Source organism: Notolepis coatsorum (genome assembly GCF_963971535.1).
Source record: "Notolepis coatsorum genome assembly, chromosome: 9".
NCBI lineage: Eukaryota > Metazoa > Chordata > Actinopteri > Aulopiformes > Paralepididae > Notolepis > Notolepis coatsorum.
Genome location: NC_140173.1, coordinates 9,744,291 through 9,764,181, shown reverse-complemented (window position 1 = coordinate 9,764,181; position 19,891 = coordinate 9,744,291). Strand labels below are relative to the sequence as shown.

Sequence of the window (19,891 nt, the reverse complement as noted above, 5' to 3'; positions counted from 1 at the left end):
ACTCTAAGCCATCCTAGGTTGTCAAAGTGGGTAGGGGTGAGGTGGGTTCTATGGGTAAGGTCAAGTAGTTGTCTGACCAGTTTGTTTTGTGATGTTTGTCTTGTTTTTAGTGCCTTTGAGGTTCAATGACTTTATCTAAATCCAATCAATATTCCTAATGCCGTTTCAATGTAAGGTTATACAAATAAACATATAAACATTCATATAATACAATAACCTAAATATATAGCGTTGGCTCCTACAAATCACTTAATTAATTCTAAAAGGAAAAAGAAAAAGAAAACCGTCTCCCGTCACCGTTTTCCCCCCGTACCAGTTCCTCTTTTAACGCGCACGGTGATTGGCTCTCCCCACAGCTTGTAACCAATCAGCCTCCGCCTGCCATGGAGGAAGGAATAAATGCAAGATGGCTCCTCATATAAAAACAGTCGTCGGGGTTTCCTCCAACGTGCAACGAAATTACTCTTTAAATCGTATTAGACTCAAGTACTTATCTGCGAGTACTTCCGAGGGTTAACTCGGGCTACAAACTGACGTACGGGTGGTAACCGGCGCCATTCTGTGAAAGAAGATATCGTAGAGACAAGACAAGGGGGTTCAACTTTGAAAGCCATGAATCGGTGGTGAACTCTTGTCGTCGCTCGTTCGGCGGAGAGGAGCCGCACAGGGGAGGGAGCCGGGGCCTCGCTCCGACCAGCTAGCTGCAGTTAGCTGCTGGCTATATGACTTCATCTAACGCTATCTGTTAAAAGCTCGTGAACCATCATATTCACCATGGCTGTAACGAGGTAAGATTCGTGGCTGCTTTTTGACTCAACTTTGTGTGTGCTGTCTGCACGGCTAGCGTTCTGGTTTTAGCACAGAATGGCATGGTAGCGACGGCCGACTAGCCAGCGAGCTAACACAGTGTAAGGTCCCTACTACTCGTGTCACAGTGGTGTGGTGTCACAGAGACGGTAGGCCGTGGCGTGGTGGTGCGCACATTTCTTTATTTGGGTCCATATAGTTGCTGTTTTGACATGTTGTCCTATTCTCTGCAGGTCGCACTGTGCCAGCGGACCTTTTATTATGCATATTTTGTCCAGCCAGTCTGCACTTGTAACTAGTATTGTTATGCGACATGTCCATTGTAAGTGCAAATGGAAATGTTAACTACCCACCTGTCCCAGTCAGTAGTCGACTAATCTAACGACGCAGCGAGCAACAAGGTAGGTAGGTATTTATTTAGACAACAACACATATACAGATGATTACATCACATATTTGCTTTTTTCAAGGATGGGAACGAAAAAGCCAATGACTTATTTACATCGTTGACTTGTCTCTGGAAGTCAAGGATGCTTGATACATACAACTCATTACAGAAATATTTCACAATCATTACATTGGATGGCAATAATGGCACAATCATTAATTAATACAAACGTGCACATTTGTTGAGACATGTTAAACTAGCCTTGAGTCTGTGTATCTCGGAGCACCCTGAGGGGAGATATTGTTACTTACCACCTAAGGTGGCAAAATCGTTGGGGTAAGCAAGTTGTTTTGGAGAGTCCCATGTGAATAGATTGTTGTGTGAAGCTGTAGCATGCTCAGTTCTAAACCTAGAGCGAAGATGGATGAAGGTTAACGTTACCTGAAACTAGAGATCTTGAGGAATCTTTATACCAACCACGCCATAGTTTACTACAGGGATTGAAATATTCTCTAAAGTTTTAACAAAACATTTAACATAAAGTGCGGTTTGGTCATGTTTACAACAGAGTCCATGGCATTGACCTCATGTCAAAATATCCGAATGAAATTGGTCTCACCTTTTGTAACCATGTCAGATTGTATTTAGTCCAATCAATGCAGTTTCGAATAAAAACTATTTGTAAAGCTGAGAGACTTCTTTGGATCAAAAGAGCCCAAAAGCACCTGTGTGATTTGAGTATTCATAGCAGCCCTTTGAATGTGGTGACGCAATTTCTTTCTTTATTTGAACCTTGCTGTATAAAATTACTAATTTGCCCTTTTAATAATCACAGCCTTGTGCAGTTATGCTCTTTGGATACATAGGACTCAGTCTCATTTTTACAAGTGTGCCCAATTCGTACAACTCGTAGACCCCAGTATGCAGAAATAGGCTAAATATAATTATAATAAGTGTAAAATTACATCTCTGTACAAAAATGCTTCGACCTAAGATATATCTGGCATGTTTGTAAATGTGACTCTTTGAGCCCAATATTATTTTGAGTCGAGGGGTTACAGGACACCCGTTGTAGGCCATATTGATTTTACCCATCAAAATATTGTTATGGAGAACATTTCCATCCCTTTCTCTGTAAGAATGGAATATTCATGAAATTAATGTAGCACATCATAGCGACTGGAGTTAAGGTTAGCTAATCTTACTTTGGTTATTTAGTGTTCCTATTTGATCAACAACAAAAAAAGGTTATTTAGTTTTCCTGCAGCATAGATCACTATTTTGAAGTGTGATGTATTGGCTATTGGGAGTGTTGTTATGACGGCTCCACGTGGTCAACATGGATAATATGCTTTGCACAGCAAAATAAGTCTCACTCGTAGTCTGGTTTATGCCTCGGCCAGTTATATTATTAGCGGTCAGGCCCAGCACAGTGTTAATCTGTTAATCTGTTAATGCGTTAAACATGAGACAATTCAAACTGATGTATAAGGAAATGATGTTCACGAGGTACAGGGATGAGGAAGGGACTTGATATTCACGGGTGTTTAAATTTTTATTTTATTTCTTTCATGTTTTACATATAGTTTTTTATTATTATTTTGCATTTTTTTTTATGTTTTAAAATAGTACACATTTGAGTAGTGGAAAAGGGGTAGGATTAAATAAGTGTATACTTCTTCCTACTCCCTTTCGAACATGTAGATTGAGTTGTGTTTTGCTTTTGTTGATTGTTTGTATTCATTGCATGTTCGAAATAAAGATTTCAAATCTACTCTGTTTGCTTGTATAAATAGACAGGGTTAATGGCTTCAGTGATCGCCAAGCTAATCAGATAAGTTTACTAGTAGGAGCAGACTGCTAAAAATGAGCACATAATGCTTGTGTAGCATGTCTTCTAATGCAAGCAGTGTTGTTGCTTGACGTAATGATCTGAGAATGACGTGTAGGCTGTGGTTTTGAGAACATCTGTAAAGGTGTAAACTTCCAAGAGTGCATAATTATATACACGCAAATCATGTTGCAAAAACGTATCTGATTTACTTCTGAGTGGAACATGATGCCCTGCTGCCTCTTTAAAAAATGCCGAACAGGTTTTAGTTTTAGCAGCAGTGTTCTTATTAACCTCTTGAGTTTGATGCCATCTTTTTTGGTCGAGGGGACTTGATGAAGGCGTCGGAAACGTGTGAAGTGCATCAGCGGTTGTTGGTTCAGGATTCTCTCCTCCTTGAAGAGCATTAGTTGGAGCAGCAGTTTATTTAGTCAATGCTCTCTTTTGTTTACGTGTGTGTTTGCATGTCTGAAAGGCTACCACTCATTAGGCTAAGCATTTTGGGCATGTTTGCTTGAAAACGCATGTAAGTTTTAACACCAGTAATTAGCCTATATATCAGGAAAATTAATGGATTGCAGAACAAACTATCCTTCATGGCCAATGTTCATGCCTCTGCATTGTGTATCAACTAGTACCTCAAACTATTTAGTTGGCCGTAGTATTGTGCAAATACGCGACCCTCATGTTCACCGTATGTGTTCTTTCCTCCGTCCCTCAGGCTCGATCGTCTGTTCATCCTGCTAGACACTGGGACCACGCCGGTGACCAGGAGGGCCGCGGCGCAGCAGCTTGGCGATGTGGTCAAACTGCATCCGCACGAGCTCAACAATCTCCTGGCCAAGGTGCGTCTGGTGGCTCTTCTGTGGCTTCGTCTTCCCCCTCTTCTCATCTCCCTACAGATGGCGCGCTCTCTCTACCGCTGAGCTCCCCGCCTTCCTCCCTGCGGTGCTGCCACATGGCCCGCCACACCGACCGTCGCTACCAGGGGGATGTGCCAATACCACTTTGTTACTACCAATACCGATTCCTGAGCTATTCCCGTCAGCTGATACCCAATTATGACCTGTTGATTTTACTTAACGATATAGACTTATGTTTGGAGTCACGGAACAAACTACAGAAGTTAAAAGTAGATTTTTCCATTTCAGAGCCAATCACCAGAGTGTGATTTAGGTCCAGATTTTCAATCTAGTATGGAAGTGATGTAGGGTGGAAGATCATCAATAATGGCTTCATACAGAAACGGTCTGCTATCATACCCTTTAGCCTGGTATCAGCCTGATATCCAGTGGCGCTAGTATTGGTATCCGTGCGTCCCTAACTTGTTACTAGGGGTGGGACGATACATCGATCCAGATCGATACATCGATGTAATTATCAACGATCGAATCGGATCGATGCAATGTAATAAGATCGATTCATATCGATACTCTTATTTTGAAAATCCTGTGTGTAGACGTTACAGCATAGCATTCTCCCTTTCTGTGTGTGTGTGTGTGTGCGCGCGTCTTTGGAAAGACCAGATGAGGTCAGAGGAGTTTGATGTTTAAATGTTATTTAAACATAAACAATATAATACATAATAAATGTAGGCCTATACATGATCATGCAACATCAACAAATTGTTGTAGGAACGGTTTGGGAGAGGGAGGTAGGGAGGGGTTTTAGGTTGTGAGTTTTGAGTTCCAAAAAACGGAGCTTAAAGTTTAAAGCTCAATATATCAAAACGTGGCACTTTACAGTGAACAGGAGGTCTATTTGTATTAAAAACAATAGATTGATTTTCCTTTAAATGTCTGGAAGAGCTCAAAAATACAAATGTCAAATGATATTTTCGTTACCTTTTTTTAGTTGATCTAAATGTTACTGATTGTGTTAAATGGGCATATGATATCATCTCATATCGATCGCAGGCACCTGAATCTAATCTAATCGTATTGTATCGTGAGAGACTTTGTGATATCGGCAAATATCGTATCGTTGTCCAAAGAATCGATATCGTATCGTATCATGATGAAACTGGTGATTCCCACCCCTACTTGTTACACGTACGCTTGTAGCATGGGTGGGGTTCCTGGCCTTTTCCCATCTCCATGTCGGCTAGACACATTTGGATGGAGTATGTGTCCTTTTTGGATACAACCACAATATGGCATACAGTCTACAACATGGGAGCAGGTTTGGTGCACAGTAGGGGTGTGGACATTTCTCGATTTCTAAGATGCATCGCGACGTGGACGATTCTGCATCGATGCAGTGACGGAACATAATCGATTATTATAGCCTACTAATTGTTGATGTGTGACTTTAGGCACATTTACGCATATAATGTAGAACAATTTGTGCAAAATTGCTGCGGTAAAAAAGGGTTAGTAAAAATTGGACGTACGTAGCACCTACTTACCGGTCACAAGAGTCTTCAATAACGTTTGGATGCGATCTATTTTGTGGAGCCATTTGTTGAAATAACATCTTTGTTGGCAGACCGCTCCTGCTATCTTAACGTTAGCAAGCTAAGCATGCATAACGCGACCTGTGTAACGTTAATTAACTTGTGTTCCACTGGGAAAGACTGGTCATCACTGCATACAACTTGGTTTAATCCAAACGTCCATTCAGAAACTTTGTATTATGAAATAAGACATTCTGCGATATCTGTGACTATTCCTATGCTTTGGTCTGTGGTTGACACGCCCACTAGGCAAAGCTAGTGCTCTTGTCATGCATCCACTCAACTCCTAGAAAATACAGCATCAGGCTATTCTAAAAGTATTGATACTAATAAAATATTGAGTATTGAACTGTTTTTAACAGCTGGGTATCGAGATACCTTTCTAATATCTGTATCATGCAACACTAGTAAAGACATTAGGGCTGCACGATTTTGGGAAATAATCGAATTGCGATTTTTCTGACTGATATTGCGATTGCGATTACATTTGCGATTATAATTTTTTAAGCAGCCCCACAGAGGTTTATTGTAAAATGCGCCTTGCATCTGGCCTACGCGGTGGGTCTGTTCAGGACACCGAGTCTGAATTTTTTTTTCTTTTTACCTGGGAATCGATACCGGTACGGTACCCAACGGTACCTTTTTTTCTGTACTTTACTCTCCCTCTCTGAAGTAAACTTCACAACACACAATCTAAAACCCCTCACCTCCCTCTCCCAAACTGTTCCTACAACAATTTTTTTTATGTTGCATGATCATGTATATTTATTTTGTATTTTTTTGTTTGTTTAAATATCAACATTATCTGGCAATCCTCAGTAAATACTATCAAACTCCTCTGATGTCAGACCAGATATGAGACGCGTGCACACACACCGAAAAGGAGAATGGCTTAAATGATTTTAGAATACTTCAGCTAATGAAGTTAAATGTTTATCATCAACTATCCAGTTCGTTTTTATAGTGCAACGTTTTTCTACATTAATTGAACCAGTAGAGAGAGATGCCCCGCTCCCCCCCACCCTTTCCTTACTCAGCTCAGATGTTTTCTCTGTCTTGAGCAGGGTTAGCTAGGAACAGCTTTCTCAAGCTTCGCACCTTGGGCATGGAATGGGCTACAGGACCATAATCCACTTAGGGCCCTTTCTCACTCACCATTCGGGGTCGAATCAGCGCCGGATCGCACCAGAAAAGGGTGTCATTCATTCATTCATTCTACTGAGAACGCCCCGTCCCCCGGGACGCTCATTCGCTCCAAACCTGGACCGCTGAAATAGGTGGTCTCGGGTGCGCGCCAGTGGGAGCGGGGGGCGTGGTGTGCGAGCTTCTACCAAAACACGGGAGAGGCTTCTGTATCAACTTGCTGACACATGCTTGCTTGAATTTTGGGCAGATAAAAACATACAGCAACAACTGGACAATACCCACAAAAACGATATTTATGGGCAATTTGCGAGTTCAGACCTCAACCAAACAAGCATGTGGAGCCTCACGGCTCAGTGGATGAGATCAAGGAACCACGTTACAAGCACAACACTTCCCTGGCTCGCAATTTCTTTTGCTATTGCTATGTCTATACATTGGTTTCTTGTTCTAATGCATTTATTTCTATTAGACCAGTGGTGCCCAACCAGTCGGCCGGGATCGACCGGTAGATCAATGACATGCAATATAATTGCTGCGAGCGATGGGCTAATGTTAGCTGCTAACTAGTAGATGGGTCTAGTAGACTAGATAAGACTAGTAATGGGCTAAGCTAACTAGCGTTAGCTTAGCGTTAACACTGGAAAACGCTCAAGCGGACTGCACGACACCAGTTCCATTTGTGAGAAAACGAGGGGTGGGTTATATTGACGAGGCTTGACAACAGAGGTTCAAATATAACTTCATATTTATTGGTTATTTGTTTCTTTTATATCCGCATCCAGTCTCCACCGCCGTGTTAACACACTTCCTGTGTTTACATTAGAGCGTGACATCATCGCCTACGGCAAGCTTACACGATCAAAACGCAAACCGTAAACAAAACTCAGAGCGTGCCAAGACTGAGTGTGTACGCAAACTAGAGGGGGGAGAGGGAGGGGGCAAGGTCGCACCCAAGGACGGAACGAGGACGGAACAGACCCGAATGGTGAGTGAGAAAGCACCCTTAGACACCCCGGTCTCTCTTGGTGAATTTAAATCTGTATTACATAACTTCCTACAAGAAGAATGTTGCTGATTTCTGTAGTCGGGTCCCAACTGCAAAATTACTGTATTACCCTGTATTATACACTTTTACTATCATGTAGACTATTCTGCTTTGTGTTTACATGTGATGTATTGTATACATGCACATTTATTATGTTCTTGTGTGATGTATCGCACATTTTATTGCTGTGTGATGTATTGCTAATGTTATTGCTGTCATCTTGACCAGGTCTCCCTGCAAAGGAGATCTTGTATCTCAATGGGACTTCCTGGTTTAATTTTTTTTTAATTGCAGGCTTGGCGATTTGATAATTGCATCATTCCAAATCGCGATTTTGATTTAAAAAAACGATTAATCGTGCAGCCTATTTTGACATTCTGATTTAAGAACTTTCTTAGACTGCTTGTATTAACTGCCATGCTGTTTTCCCATCTTTACTCTCTGGTGCCAGCGTTTCAGACTGTTTTGACTAGCCAGCGATCGGTATCTGCCGATATTCAGTAGCCTACACGCAAATATTTTTTTCACACACAGGCTATCGCTACGCAGTCAATTCATTCATTGCAGACAGATTTTTTCATAGCACCACGACCTGGTTGTAGGCTAATGTTTTACAATTTTTTTATCCAATTTGTATGGATTCATTTAGGAGTGAAATGCGAATGAAGGGTTGAAATCACTACTCGCAAGGTTTCCCCCAAATATTATTTTCCACTCTCACAGGCCAAATTAAGGGGCAATTTGCGATAAGGCAGAACAAAAAATATTGTTTGTTTCCTGTTGGTTGTCAGTTAAGGCCATGGGTAGGTAGGGAATTTATTTTATTTTTTATTTTATTCTTTCCCACGGCGACTATGGATAGGGAATTTCTTTATTTAATTAAAATGTTTACAAAAACATGGATGCATGTACTCTGCCAGCAAACTTTATTGTAAAAAAAATATATATATGTAATCTTTATTTTTTACTTTTAAACTCATAAAATAAATTGGGTCGCACCTAAATCGGCAGGGTCGGTCGGCAACCGGATTATTTTTGTTAGGCCCTAATGCCCTATGACAAATAAGACGGTTCAATTACTTTATCTAAATCCAATCAATATTCCTAATGCCGTTTCAATGTAAGGTTATAAAAATAAACATAAAAATTCATATAATAATTAGGGCTGTCAGTTTATCGCGTTAATTAGATTAATTAATTACACAGCAAATTATCGCGTTATGAAAATTAACTCAAAATTAATTACAATTTTTTTTTTTTTTTTTTTAATAATATTTTTTTTGTATCTCATTCATTCCATAAGAATGTAGAATACACATTTACAGACTTTTTATTTTTTAATATGGTCCATTTGCATGTTCTTGGTATCTGATTCTAGGGACATCTATGAATCTCAGGGAATGTATTCCCAGTGTCAGAAATACTGTGGGCTAGATCCACAAAGAATGGATTGCACGGTGCAAGTTGCACCCTGGTCTGCATCCCCTTAACAATTGTGTGCCGTACTGTATTGTACCCATTCTGCAATCTGTTAATAACATTTTCATTCAATCAATCAATCTGCGCTGTGATTGATTGAATGAAAATTTTATTTTGAGTAAATTGTAATGAACCAAATGAGAATATCAATACATTTTTTTGTATCTTTGACTGTGAATAACACCATGCTCAAATTGACCAGACCTGAAAAATCTAAGCAAATTAATAGATGGAAGATGATTAAACAGAAGGTTTTGTAGATACAGTACTGAATTCTGCCATCCGGACACATGCAATTTGAAATATGATTATATAATATAGAATATCAGGCATAAAATGGTTATGCGATTAAAATGCGATTAATTAGATTAATTAATTACAAATCCTGTAATTAATTAGATTAATTTTTTTAATCGCCTGACAGCACTAATAATAATACAATAACCTAAATATACAGCTAAGCCCCATTGTATTCTGAAATGTAGACTTTAACAGTGTAGGCAACTAAGCCAATAAGGTATAACTCATGAGTGCTTTGGCTCCTATAGGAGTCCTTGAGCTTTTAGTTTGTTTTAGTATTACGCTAGATTTAATGTCATTTATCAGCTATCTGTGATAGGAGCACTCCCTGCAAGAAGAATCACATTAGTTGTTTCTCATGAGTGGGATTCAAAAACTGAGATAAGAGTGTTCTTCATTACTGGAAGAGATTCACTCGGAGGCGCTTTAACAATGGATCACTAGAAGGCTTGCCAGGGGCAAGGTCATCTCTTTAGACTGAGGAATTTAATACCAATACTTCAGTTGCTTGATGGTATGTGAACCCCCCCCCCCCCCCGGGAACAGTCAGTTTTCCAAACACCCCACCCCACACATCAATCTCCACCACGTCAATCCCCACCACATCCCCATCCAAGACACACACCCTGAGGTAGGGGTGGACGGTATATACGGTATAAACGGTATTAATTTGCTCTACGGTATGGATTTTGACTATAACGTGTAACCGGTAGAGCAGCTCTAAAATAGCAATGACGTCATGTAACCACAGCGTGACTATTTCAATCGCATTTGCCCCTAAAAATAGATAGAATTAGTCATAGATAATAGATATGTGCAAACTGGAAAAAGTTATTTAGGAGGCTTCGCGCAGTGGGCGTGTCAACACGCAATTGTCATTTCATAATAAACGCATATCACCGCGGCACACAGCAAGTTTCAATTTCAGTTCCTGGCATTTTTAACCAGTGGAGAAAGGTAAGGGATGTCCCTATCGTTTTTCTTATATGAATTATTCTACGTTAATAAAACATACCTGGTGATCAACTACAGTTTGCTGTAAACATTATGATATGCGTGTAGTGTTATGATAACGATGGCTGCAGCGGGAGCCGGGAGGACGGCTGCAGGCAGCAGTGGATTTGCGAATAGCATGCAGCTGCAGAGCCAGCAGCGCTTTCAGGTCAGGTCCGCTCAACAGCGCCCCCCCACCCAACGGCTGAAAGCTGTGACCAGACCTGAAAGCGCCGCTGGCTCTGCGGCTCTGCAGCTACATTATGCTTCTAGCAAAATCCAGCATCCAGCCCGGCTGTTTGCAATGGGAGCAGCACGGACTCGGGACTTATTTTATTTGGAATATAATTACTTTATACGCAAAAGTAGCCTAGTTTTAAGTTAAAATATTATAAATCTACATGCCTTGAGGATGTCATTCTTTATATAGCCTGCCTATCAGGCAAAACGGAAACACTGATACCGTGATATATACCGTTACCGTCTATGCTTCAAATTATTACGTGATATACATTTTAGACCATACCGTCCACCCCTACCCTGAGGCATAACAAAAAATATTGTTTGTTTCCGGTTTGTCAGTTAAGGCCATGGGTAGGAGGGAATTTATTTTATTTTTTATTTTATTCTTTCCTACGGCGACTATGGATAGGGAATTTCTTTATTTAATTAAAATGTTTACAACAACATGGATGCATCTACTCTGCCAGCATGTTTAATATCCATAATACTAAAGGTTTGACTAGGCCTGCCGCGATAAGCAATACATCGATTAATTGCTGCGATAATTAAAATGAATGCAATGATTTTGACGGGCGCGATTAATTGCTATTTGCGCGTTTGTTTTAATGAGGCGGAACCAGTGCCCCTTGTCAGTCACTGTCCGTGTTGGGAGGCGGGCCGCTGACGTTACTAGAGTACAGCACGGGAGCTCCGTGGGGCAACGCCATATAGCTTAACTACATTTCTCAATAGTGTTGCTCCTTTTAACCAAGTAGCATTATTTGTAGTGTAACGTTAGCTATTTTTAGACCCAAGTAGTTACTCGCTACTGCCCGGAGAAACTGGACTGCTAAATAAAGATGAAAGATAGAGCTTTGATTCTCATTCCATGCTAACAACATTAGCTAAATAGCTAACAAACGCAATACAACGTATAGCAGGGCTATTCAACTGGCGGCCCGAGGGCCAGATCCGGCCCGCGGGATGATTCTGACCGGCCCGCCAAAGATTACATGATAATAATTTTTTTTTTTTTTTTTTACTTTTTTCTTTTCATGTCAACGTTCACACGCACAATTGAGCCAAAAGTCACTCAATTAATGACAGATTTCATTGATAAATTGAGGGAAAACTTTGCAAGTCGATTTGATGAATTTGACATGTCCAGAGAATTGATGCATTTTGTGAGCAACCCATTTGCCAATGTAGCTGCTATTTCCACAAAAGGACAAGAGTGCCTTGCATCACTTCACATTAATGAAGGTCTCCTGCAACTTGAAATAATTGAGCAAGCATCATCTGCTCTGAAGCAGGCACTTGAGAATGAATCCACCACAACATTTTGGATAAAGTGTATTCATGTCAACACATTCCCCAAAATAAAAACGCTGGCAATATCTGTGCTAACAATGTTTGGCTCAACATACACCTGTGAATCCAGTTTCTCTCACATGAATGCCATTAAAACAAGCAACCGTGCCTCCTTGACAAATGAGCGCATCACTGTTTGCGGGTAGCCCTCACTTCCTATGAACCCTCTTTCTCTGCCATTGCCCAGTCAAAGAAGTGCAATCTCTCTCTAGATGTGTGTATGTAGGCTAGGCCTGTCTGCCCCCCACCCCCCCCCCCTGATGTTTGAGAGTTAAGAGTGCACAATAAGTGCTAATAAGATGCTGTGATTTGCTGTTGTTGCACAGACATGAAGCACTTTTTCATAAGCTCAGCTGCACTATAAATGTGTTTTTTTGTTCAAGTGTTGATGTTAGAATGTTCAGATGCACATCATGCACTCGTTTGTTTTTTATTTTATATTTATATTGAAATGTTGAAGAGGAGATGTTGCAGTTGTTGCACAGTCATAAATGAAGCACTTTTTGCAGGAGATGTTGCAGATGTGGCACATAAATGAAGCACTTTTTTTGAAAAGTATACTACTTTTGCAATGTAGTTAAATAATAGTTGTGAAAATGTGGTTGTGTGTTGTGTCAAGTGTCCATATATTCATAGCACGGGGAGGCGCCGTGGCAGTCCGGCCCCTGGCCCCTTGGGTTTCTGACAATGTGGCCCCCTGAACAATTTAGTTGAATAGCCCTGACGCATAGCTACAAGTACAACACAGAATAACGTTAATACAATTACATGCATCATTGTTTACAATGAACGGGTGGGGCTAGTCAAAGGACTGGACACGGGGACAAGTTAAACATGAATTAATTTATTATAACACACCGGTAGTTTCGAGTCGTGCTGCAGTGCTTACGCACCACAGCTATTCTATTATATACTGCTTTGACGCTTCCTCCTCATCGTTGATTGCCTGTAGTAGCTGCATCTAACGTTAGTAGCTAACGTTAAAAATTAGCTCAAAAACAGAACCGGACGAGACAAGTTGTCGGCTCATAGGTTCTGCTTAGGATAATCACAACAATACTTCCGGTCCGGTCGGTGGGCTTCAAAATAAAAGTCTAAAACACCGGAAAAGACGGAGCGGTGGGCTTCAAAAAAAAAATAAATGTCTAAAAAAAAATTCTCTAACGGGTCGCAATAATATCGCTTATCGTGATATTTTCGGGGGCAATTAATCGCCCAGCAAAATGTGTTATCGTGGCAGGCCTAGGTTTGACTAAGATTTCTATGAAACTTTATATATAAAAAAAGAGAGAAATTTAGATTATTTTTTTTTGAATTTTTTACTCATAAAATATATTGGGTCGCACATAAATCGGCAGGGTCGGTCGGCAACCGGAAACAAACCTTTATTTTTTTTAGGCCTAACCTCGTCGCAGTGTAGAGCCCTGAGACCCATCGTATATTCTATATTATAGCTATGTAGACATATGGCTCATTTTAAATGCTTATGTTTATATTCTCAACAGGGAACAAACAGTTTATTTCTACACGCATCCGTTCCTGCGCAATTCCAGGCTAAAGAGTGGCCAGTTTCCCAAAAATCCCTGCTAATTTTCTAGTAAGAGATATCATGTCTTTTGTGAAGCATGTGCAGTTCGTGCTTGTTGCTCGACACTTATACATTTCCAGGTAAAAGGGCTCATGTTGTACATCGTTCTATTCACAACCACTGTTGTGAAGGATCAGATTAAACCGAATATGTATATTTATTTATATATATATATTTAATTGTAATTGTATATCGTTTGATATCTCCTGTATATTCCTTGTACAATATGCATTGAATATCCCCGTTTCTACTAAACAGCCCATAATAGTTTCATTCTACCATTGGACGAGAACCTGGCGCCAGGTTGCCATACCCCTAGGTCCAAGTTCAATCGTGCCGCCTAACATGTCGAGGCAACCCCCGGTTCCGCGCAGTAATATGCCGGGCGAAATACGAATGGTACTATTTGTTCATAGCGCATATATATATGGCGCTCGTAAAGTAGAACTTTCTTTTAGTCCAGTTCTTTACCCTCCAACAGAGTGACAGACGCAAAAGCCTCCCCACGACGCACGTGCGGTGTAGTAAGGCCTACTTGGCCCAGAATAGGCATTGAGATATCGTGTAGATTAATAGTTGAATGGTCATAGTTTGGCACCATACCGTCGAGTTGGACGTATTCTATTAAGCTAATAATAGTCTATTTATGTATGGTGCATCGTTCGGTTCGAGTTCTACAGTTATCAGTACCCCCATCGTTCCTGACGTTATCTGGACGCTTAACCAGGCTGGTCAGACCCCTAGTGGTGATTGCATCCGAGGAGCTCCGGGCCAAGAGCGACTGGACCTGTATATTGGATTACTCTACCCAGACGACGGCGAGCCTTCCACGGCTCTTGGATTATGCTTTGTGTGCTTTGATTATTCCATGGATAAAGGCCAACACTGCCGAGTGTTGGAATTACCCCCCGGAGAGGACTCCAGGTGAGGCGGCACTCTACACGTGAGGTCGCACCACGTCTCTCCGTTGTGGACCGGCAGATACCGTTCCACAGAGGGTCCAGCTGTATTCGTCTGCGGCCCGAGGTTCTGTGGGCACCGTGTCCAAGACTTTGGATTCTCCCAAGACACCGTCGGCCAGATGGGATACCGCCAGCGGCTTCTCTAACCCCCCCCTTCTACTGTCTTACAACCAGCGGGACCCCCCCCCCCCCTTTAGTGTATCCAGCTATAATCATTTAAGTACCATCGCTATCGTTTCCTAAATATTCCAGGTTGTATACTTACTCCCTGCGCAACCAGAGATTGGACATTCAATGTTGATTTACCTACGAATACTCATTTGCCATAAAAGTGCATATTCAATATTTCAAATCATAAATGTAATTAAGTGAATGTTGTATACACCTTTTGCTGTATTAAATATTCGATTTGGTACATTTGTGTTGGTTCGTTTCATCAGGTGGGAAAGTGTTCATCATACTTATATCTTGTACTGGGTGGCCAGAAGTTAAAGTACATGAGGTAGTGGTATTAAATATCATATCTAACAATACAGTCAGGGAATTGTACCCCTCAGTTACAACCACCATGGGTAATCTTACCTGCTTCTCGACTTGGCATCCATTCTGGCTCATCTGGGTCTGACTGGGCTCTGGATGTGCTCTTGCGACTACTGCGGCGTGGTGAGAAGCTCTAAACGGATACAATTACATCCTCGGCCGGTTTGGCTTTAGTATTTTTCTGATTTACCAGAAACGCGGACTCCAACGTAGTTTGGTGAAAACGCAACTTCTTGATAGTCTTCACCTTGTTTTTCCTCTTCATAATAATCTCTACACACGGATCACTATTGCCGCCTCTCTCACAAACAGTTTGCTGGTGGAGGACAGGAAACTGGCCCAGATGTACTCAAACGGTAGGCGACACTGCCACCGATCGGGATTCGATCATTATCACAGGGTTACCACATCCATACACAATGTGCGGGAGAGTGTCTAGTATTAAAAAATATATATATATGCGGCTAGGTGGTGTAGTGGTCTAAGGCACTCGCCACCAGTGTGGAGACGCTAGGATTCGCGTGTTCGAATCCAGCTCTCCACATTGTTTTTCAGTTTGGCTGGTCGTCCGCAGTAATACACATTGGCCGTATTACGGGGAGGGAAAAACTGAAGGGTGGGGATCGAACGTTGTGAACAAGCGACTCCTACAAGTCGGTTGGTGCGCCTGCGCAGTAGAATCAGGAAGTGTCGGGGGCAGCGTGAGCCTCCCACGCGTTACTCCTCGAACACTGAGAGATCGAGCTGCGCAGGTGAAAAGATGCGACTGCTGTTACCTCAAGTACCGGAGGGGACTTGTGCTATGTATGACTTAGTCCTCACTGCAGCCGGCTTGTGGGAGGCAAGAAACGGCGTTCGTGACAGGGGAGGGTTGAATTGGATGATACGAAATTGGGATGGGAGAAAAATATAGAAAATGGGAGAAAAAAAAGTGGATCAAAAAAAAAATATATATATATATATATACTAGTTTTTGGTGTTCAACACATCGGCTAAAAAAACGAATATACTCGTTATTGGCAGTCAATGAGTTAATTGATGAAAAAGTAGCCATGTGCAGTAATATAGATTATAGAATTGAGGATGTAATATATTATTGAGATGCATTGTAGAATCGTGGACAGCTTAATCGAATCGTGAGGCCAGTGATTCACAGCTCTAGTGCACAGCTGCCTTTGCTCAGGGGCACGTCGGCAGTATCGGGTACTGCTGGAACTGGGCATCAAACCAGCAACCCTTTTAACCACTAGGTCGTCTTCATAACCAATTCGCCCCTCCAGTGACATTGCACGTCTTGACTAAATTATCCTCTTTCTGTTCTTTCCCCTCACACTGAAGGTCTTGACATACCTGAGGAGTCCAAACTGGGACACGCGTATTGCAGCAGGCCAAGCCGTAGAGGCCATTGTCAGGAATATTCCAGAGTGGGACCCATCCCCTAAGCCTAAAGAAGGTACATTGACAGTGCTGTTGTTTAAAGGGGAACATCGCCCAAATTGAATAACTCAAATGTGTTATTTCCATGGCCTAGGAAAGTCCAATCAATATTTATGAACACTGGCTACTCTCTCATTAAGCCAGAAACCAGAGAAGTAAGACTCAAACTTGTGGACCCACAGAATCGTGAGTTTTTACACTCAAATTATATATATAATATTAGCTATATAATTCTATGCTCGTGTTTTCACTTCTGAAACTAATGTATCTGCACACACAGAACAGTCCCCTGGGTGCTCTCACTGTCACCTTTACCGTCTCTGCTAATTCATAGACTATGGAGCACCTCCACACTTTATACTTGATGACATCACACAAGTTAGAGTTTTGGCACTCTAGTTTTAGGACTAGGGTGAGAGTTGTTTGTTCTCACTAACATTCTTGGACGAGTTCATAGGAATTATGTGTATGCATTCTTACATTGGGTGTAGTCCCCCTTTTAAGGCACCTTCCTCTGCCTTGTCAAACCAGCATGGAACTTGAAGTGTGGGCATATCCCGTCAACCACCTCATTTGCATTTAGATAGTCCCTGTGGAACAGTCCCTAACTTTGTTCGGCCCCTGGAGCACTGAATTTGCAGAATTCTCACTGGCGAATGCATTCTCCTACGCAGTTGGACGACATTCCACTGTCTTAACATCTCTGCACAAACGGGAAGTAAACTAACCCTTGCTACCTTTACTCGTATTATTTTCCCTCTATGTATAAAAACTAGTGCTGTCAATAGATAATTTTTTTTTTTAACTAATTAATCTCACAATTTTCTGTAATTAATCTAGATTAAAAATAGCATTTTCTACTTAAGGCGAGACACTGCAGGTGAATAGTCAAATATACTTTTTTTGTTGATTTTGAGATTTTGTTATATTTTGCTTCCTAAACATGTCTTCTATGAAACTAGTGACAATAAAACGTCAATAACATACATTTAGTTGTTTATTTTACATCATTTTGCCTTATTGCATCCATAATTGTGCACATATTTAATGGGGAAGTGCCTCATTTGCATATATAAACATACATTTCAGAAAACTTGCAATATATTTTTTCTTAGTTTATATGTACATAACAAATTGGGAAAGTTTCATAGTGATATCTATTCAAATATTTTTTGCCTATTAGGGGGTACTACACTGTACTACACTGTTTGTAGCCTGTGTGTAGTTCTGTTCAGTTCAATAACATCATTATTATTATTATTATTCATTATCATGCATGTGTTTAGGTTGTCTATTACTAATCGTTTGATTAGGTATTGTGTTTGTAAATATCTGTTTAAAAAAAAAGTATGGCATTTTACAATACAGAACTTTGAATGCGTTTTCCCAAAAATGAGTTTTAAGAGTTTTTCCTCATACTCTGAGCCAGAAATCTCCACTTCAGTAGCACTCGCATACACCAACCCTTCCAGTTCTATTCATATCTATGTTCTGAAGGTATTTACAGAAGGGTTTGTTGATATCGCATTCATACCCTGATTTATATCACATTTTATTCCTAAAAACATGGCGAAATATGGAATTTTACCATAAAAATGGACTGAATGGAGTATTTTCTGATTTATGGAGTGATAAAAAGAGATATCCAAAATCCCCTCTGTAATAACCTTTGGCTCTAATATGTCAACAAAATGAAACTATAATTTTGAAAATTGCTTTATCCAATGTTCAGATTTCTGTCCTGGAATTATATGCAAATTAGTGCATATTTAAGTAGATCATGCCTCATTTGCATATTTAAACATACAATTTCAGAAAACTTGTAATACAAAAAAGTCTTGTCTTAATATAAGTAATCAACTGGGGAAGTTTCATTGTGATATCTATTAGTTAATTTTTTTACCCTATTCACCTGCAGTGTCTCCCCTTAAGACCGAAGCTTGTAACAGATATTTACCTGACTAAAATCATGGAATTAATGTAAAATCAACACAAAGAAAGTATATTTTAGATTCAAAGACTATTTTAATAGCTTTCTTTGAATACCGTTTCTCTCCTGTGAAATATGTTCAACAAAACCATCAACATTGACTCAGCTAGAGGCAATCGGAGGCGTCAAATATGATGAAAAAGGGAATTTCTTTTTCTACTGTTGGCGCACCAAGCAGTCATTGGCGAGCAATAATGGCAGGACGCAGCGACTCGAGAGACAGGATTGCGCTAATAGTTTGTCGTCGGAAATGTATAATAATCGCAAGATACATTCAGACAGTGTTGTATCTAACCAAATGGATTTATGGACACATTTACCGTATGCCCGGACCACAAAGCTTATTGAAGGGTTAGCGGCGGCGCGACGGCTCTACCGGTGAGTCCGTCAGCCTGTTATATGAAAATGTAATTGTGCTGTCAGACCCTGATACGGGTTGTCTTTTCCTTTTAGCTAACGCTATTAAATAAAAATATACAGTGGAAGTTAAAATAAGAATATGACTTTGCCTGGAAAAAGATGTTGTCAGGAGATGTTTTTTATGACTCACCCCCGCGGGAATCGACTTTACCATAAATCATAGGCTGATATACGCTACATTCTCTTTAAACATATAAATGTTACAGGACAAAAGTAATACCGTAGATTTAATCACTTTTATTCTTTTGAACTTGGTCTGATGACCTTCAGCATACATAGACAATGAACAGGCAGGTAGATCCAGAAACGCATTCACATCATTAGGCTATGTCAGAAAACACATGTGCACAAATCCTGCATTAGGCCTACTTTAGCGGACAAAACCCAAACCAAACTTATTTCTCACGCATTGATCTACCTCTGACTGATACTCATCGGAGCCCATATGAGCGTGGAAACTTGATTTCCGTTTAGCTAGTAATGCTATAAGCATGGACGCGTGCATACTAAACGAAGGCAGCCTCCGATGTGTCAGAGGTAGATAAAAGCTTGAGAAATAAATGGAGATGGGCTTGGCTCTACGAAACGGGGGAAAAACTAAAAGCCAGGTGTGTGTTTTTGCAACGTATCCCACAGGAAATTACAGTATGGCAGTAATGGGAAAAGGGTGCTAGCTCGCCATCAATCGGAAGCTAGCCACAATACTCATTTGCGATCTCCAGCACACAGCCTCCCTGCCTGGCATGACAACCACAACAGTAGGGTCTATATTCACAGTATGGACAGTAGGCGCTACAACTCAGTGGTCTAGTTACAGCATTGTTTACTACAGGATTTTGTGAGACTGGTGGGTGAACCTCGGCCCCTCTAGGGGGGTCCGGGGGCATGCCCCCCCCCCGTAACCTTTTTTTGGTACA

General features: G+C 40.9%; 1 protein-coding gene across 1 annotated transcript in view; it reads left to right on the top strand.

Moving 5' to 3' along the window:
- Positions 1-442: 442 nt before the first annotated feature.
- Positions 443-19,891, top strand: part of btaf1 (BTAF1 RNA polymerase II, B-TFIID transcription factor-associated) — a 127,803-nt gene continuing 108,354 nt past the window's right edge. Inside the window, exons 1-3 of the mRNA XM_084321482.1 lie at positions 443-788; positions 3,748-3,871; positions 16,466-16,580. Coding sequence (XP_084177608.1) covers positions 775-788; positions 3,748-3,871; positions 16,466-16,580 — 253 coding nt within the window. The 5' untranslated portion in view covers positions 443-774. The remainder of the gene's footprint in view (positions 789-3,747; positions 3,872-16,465; positions 16,581-19,891) is intronic.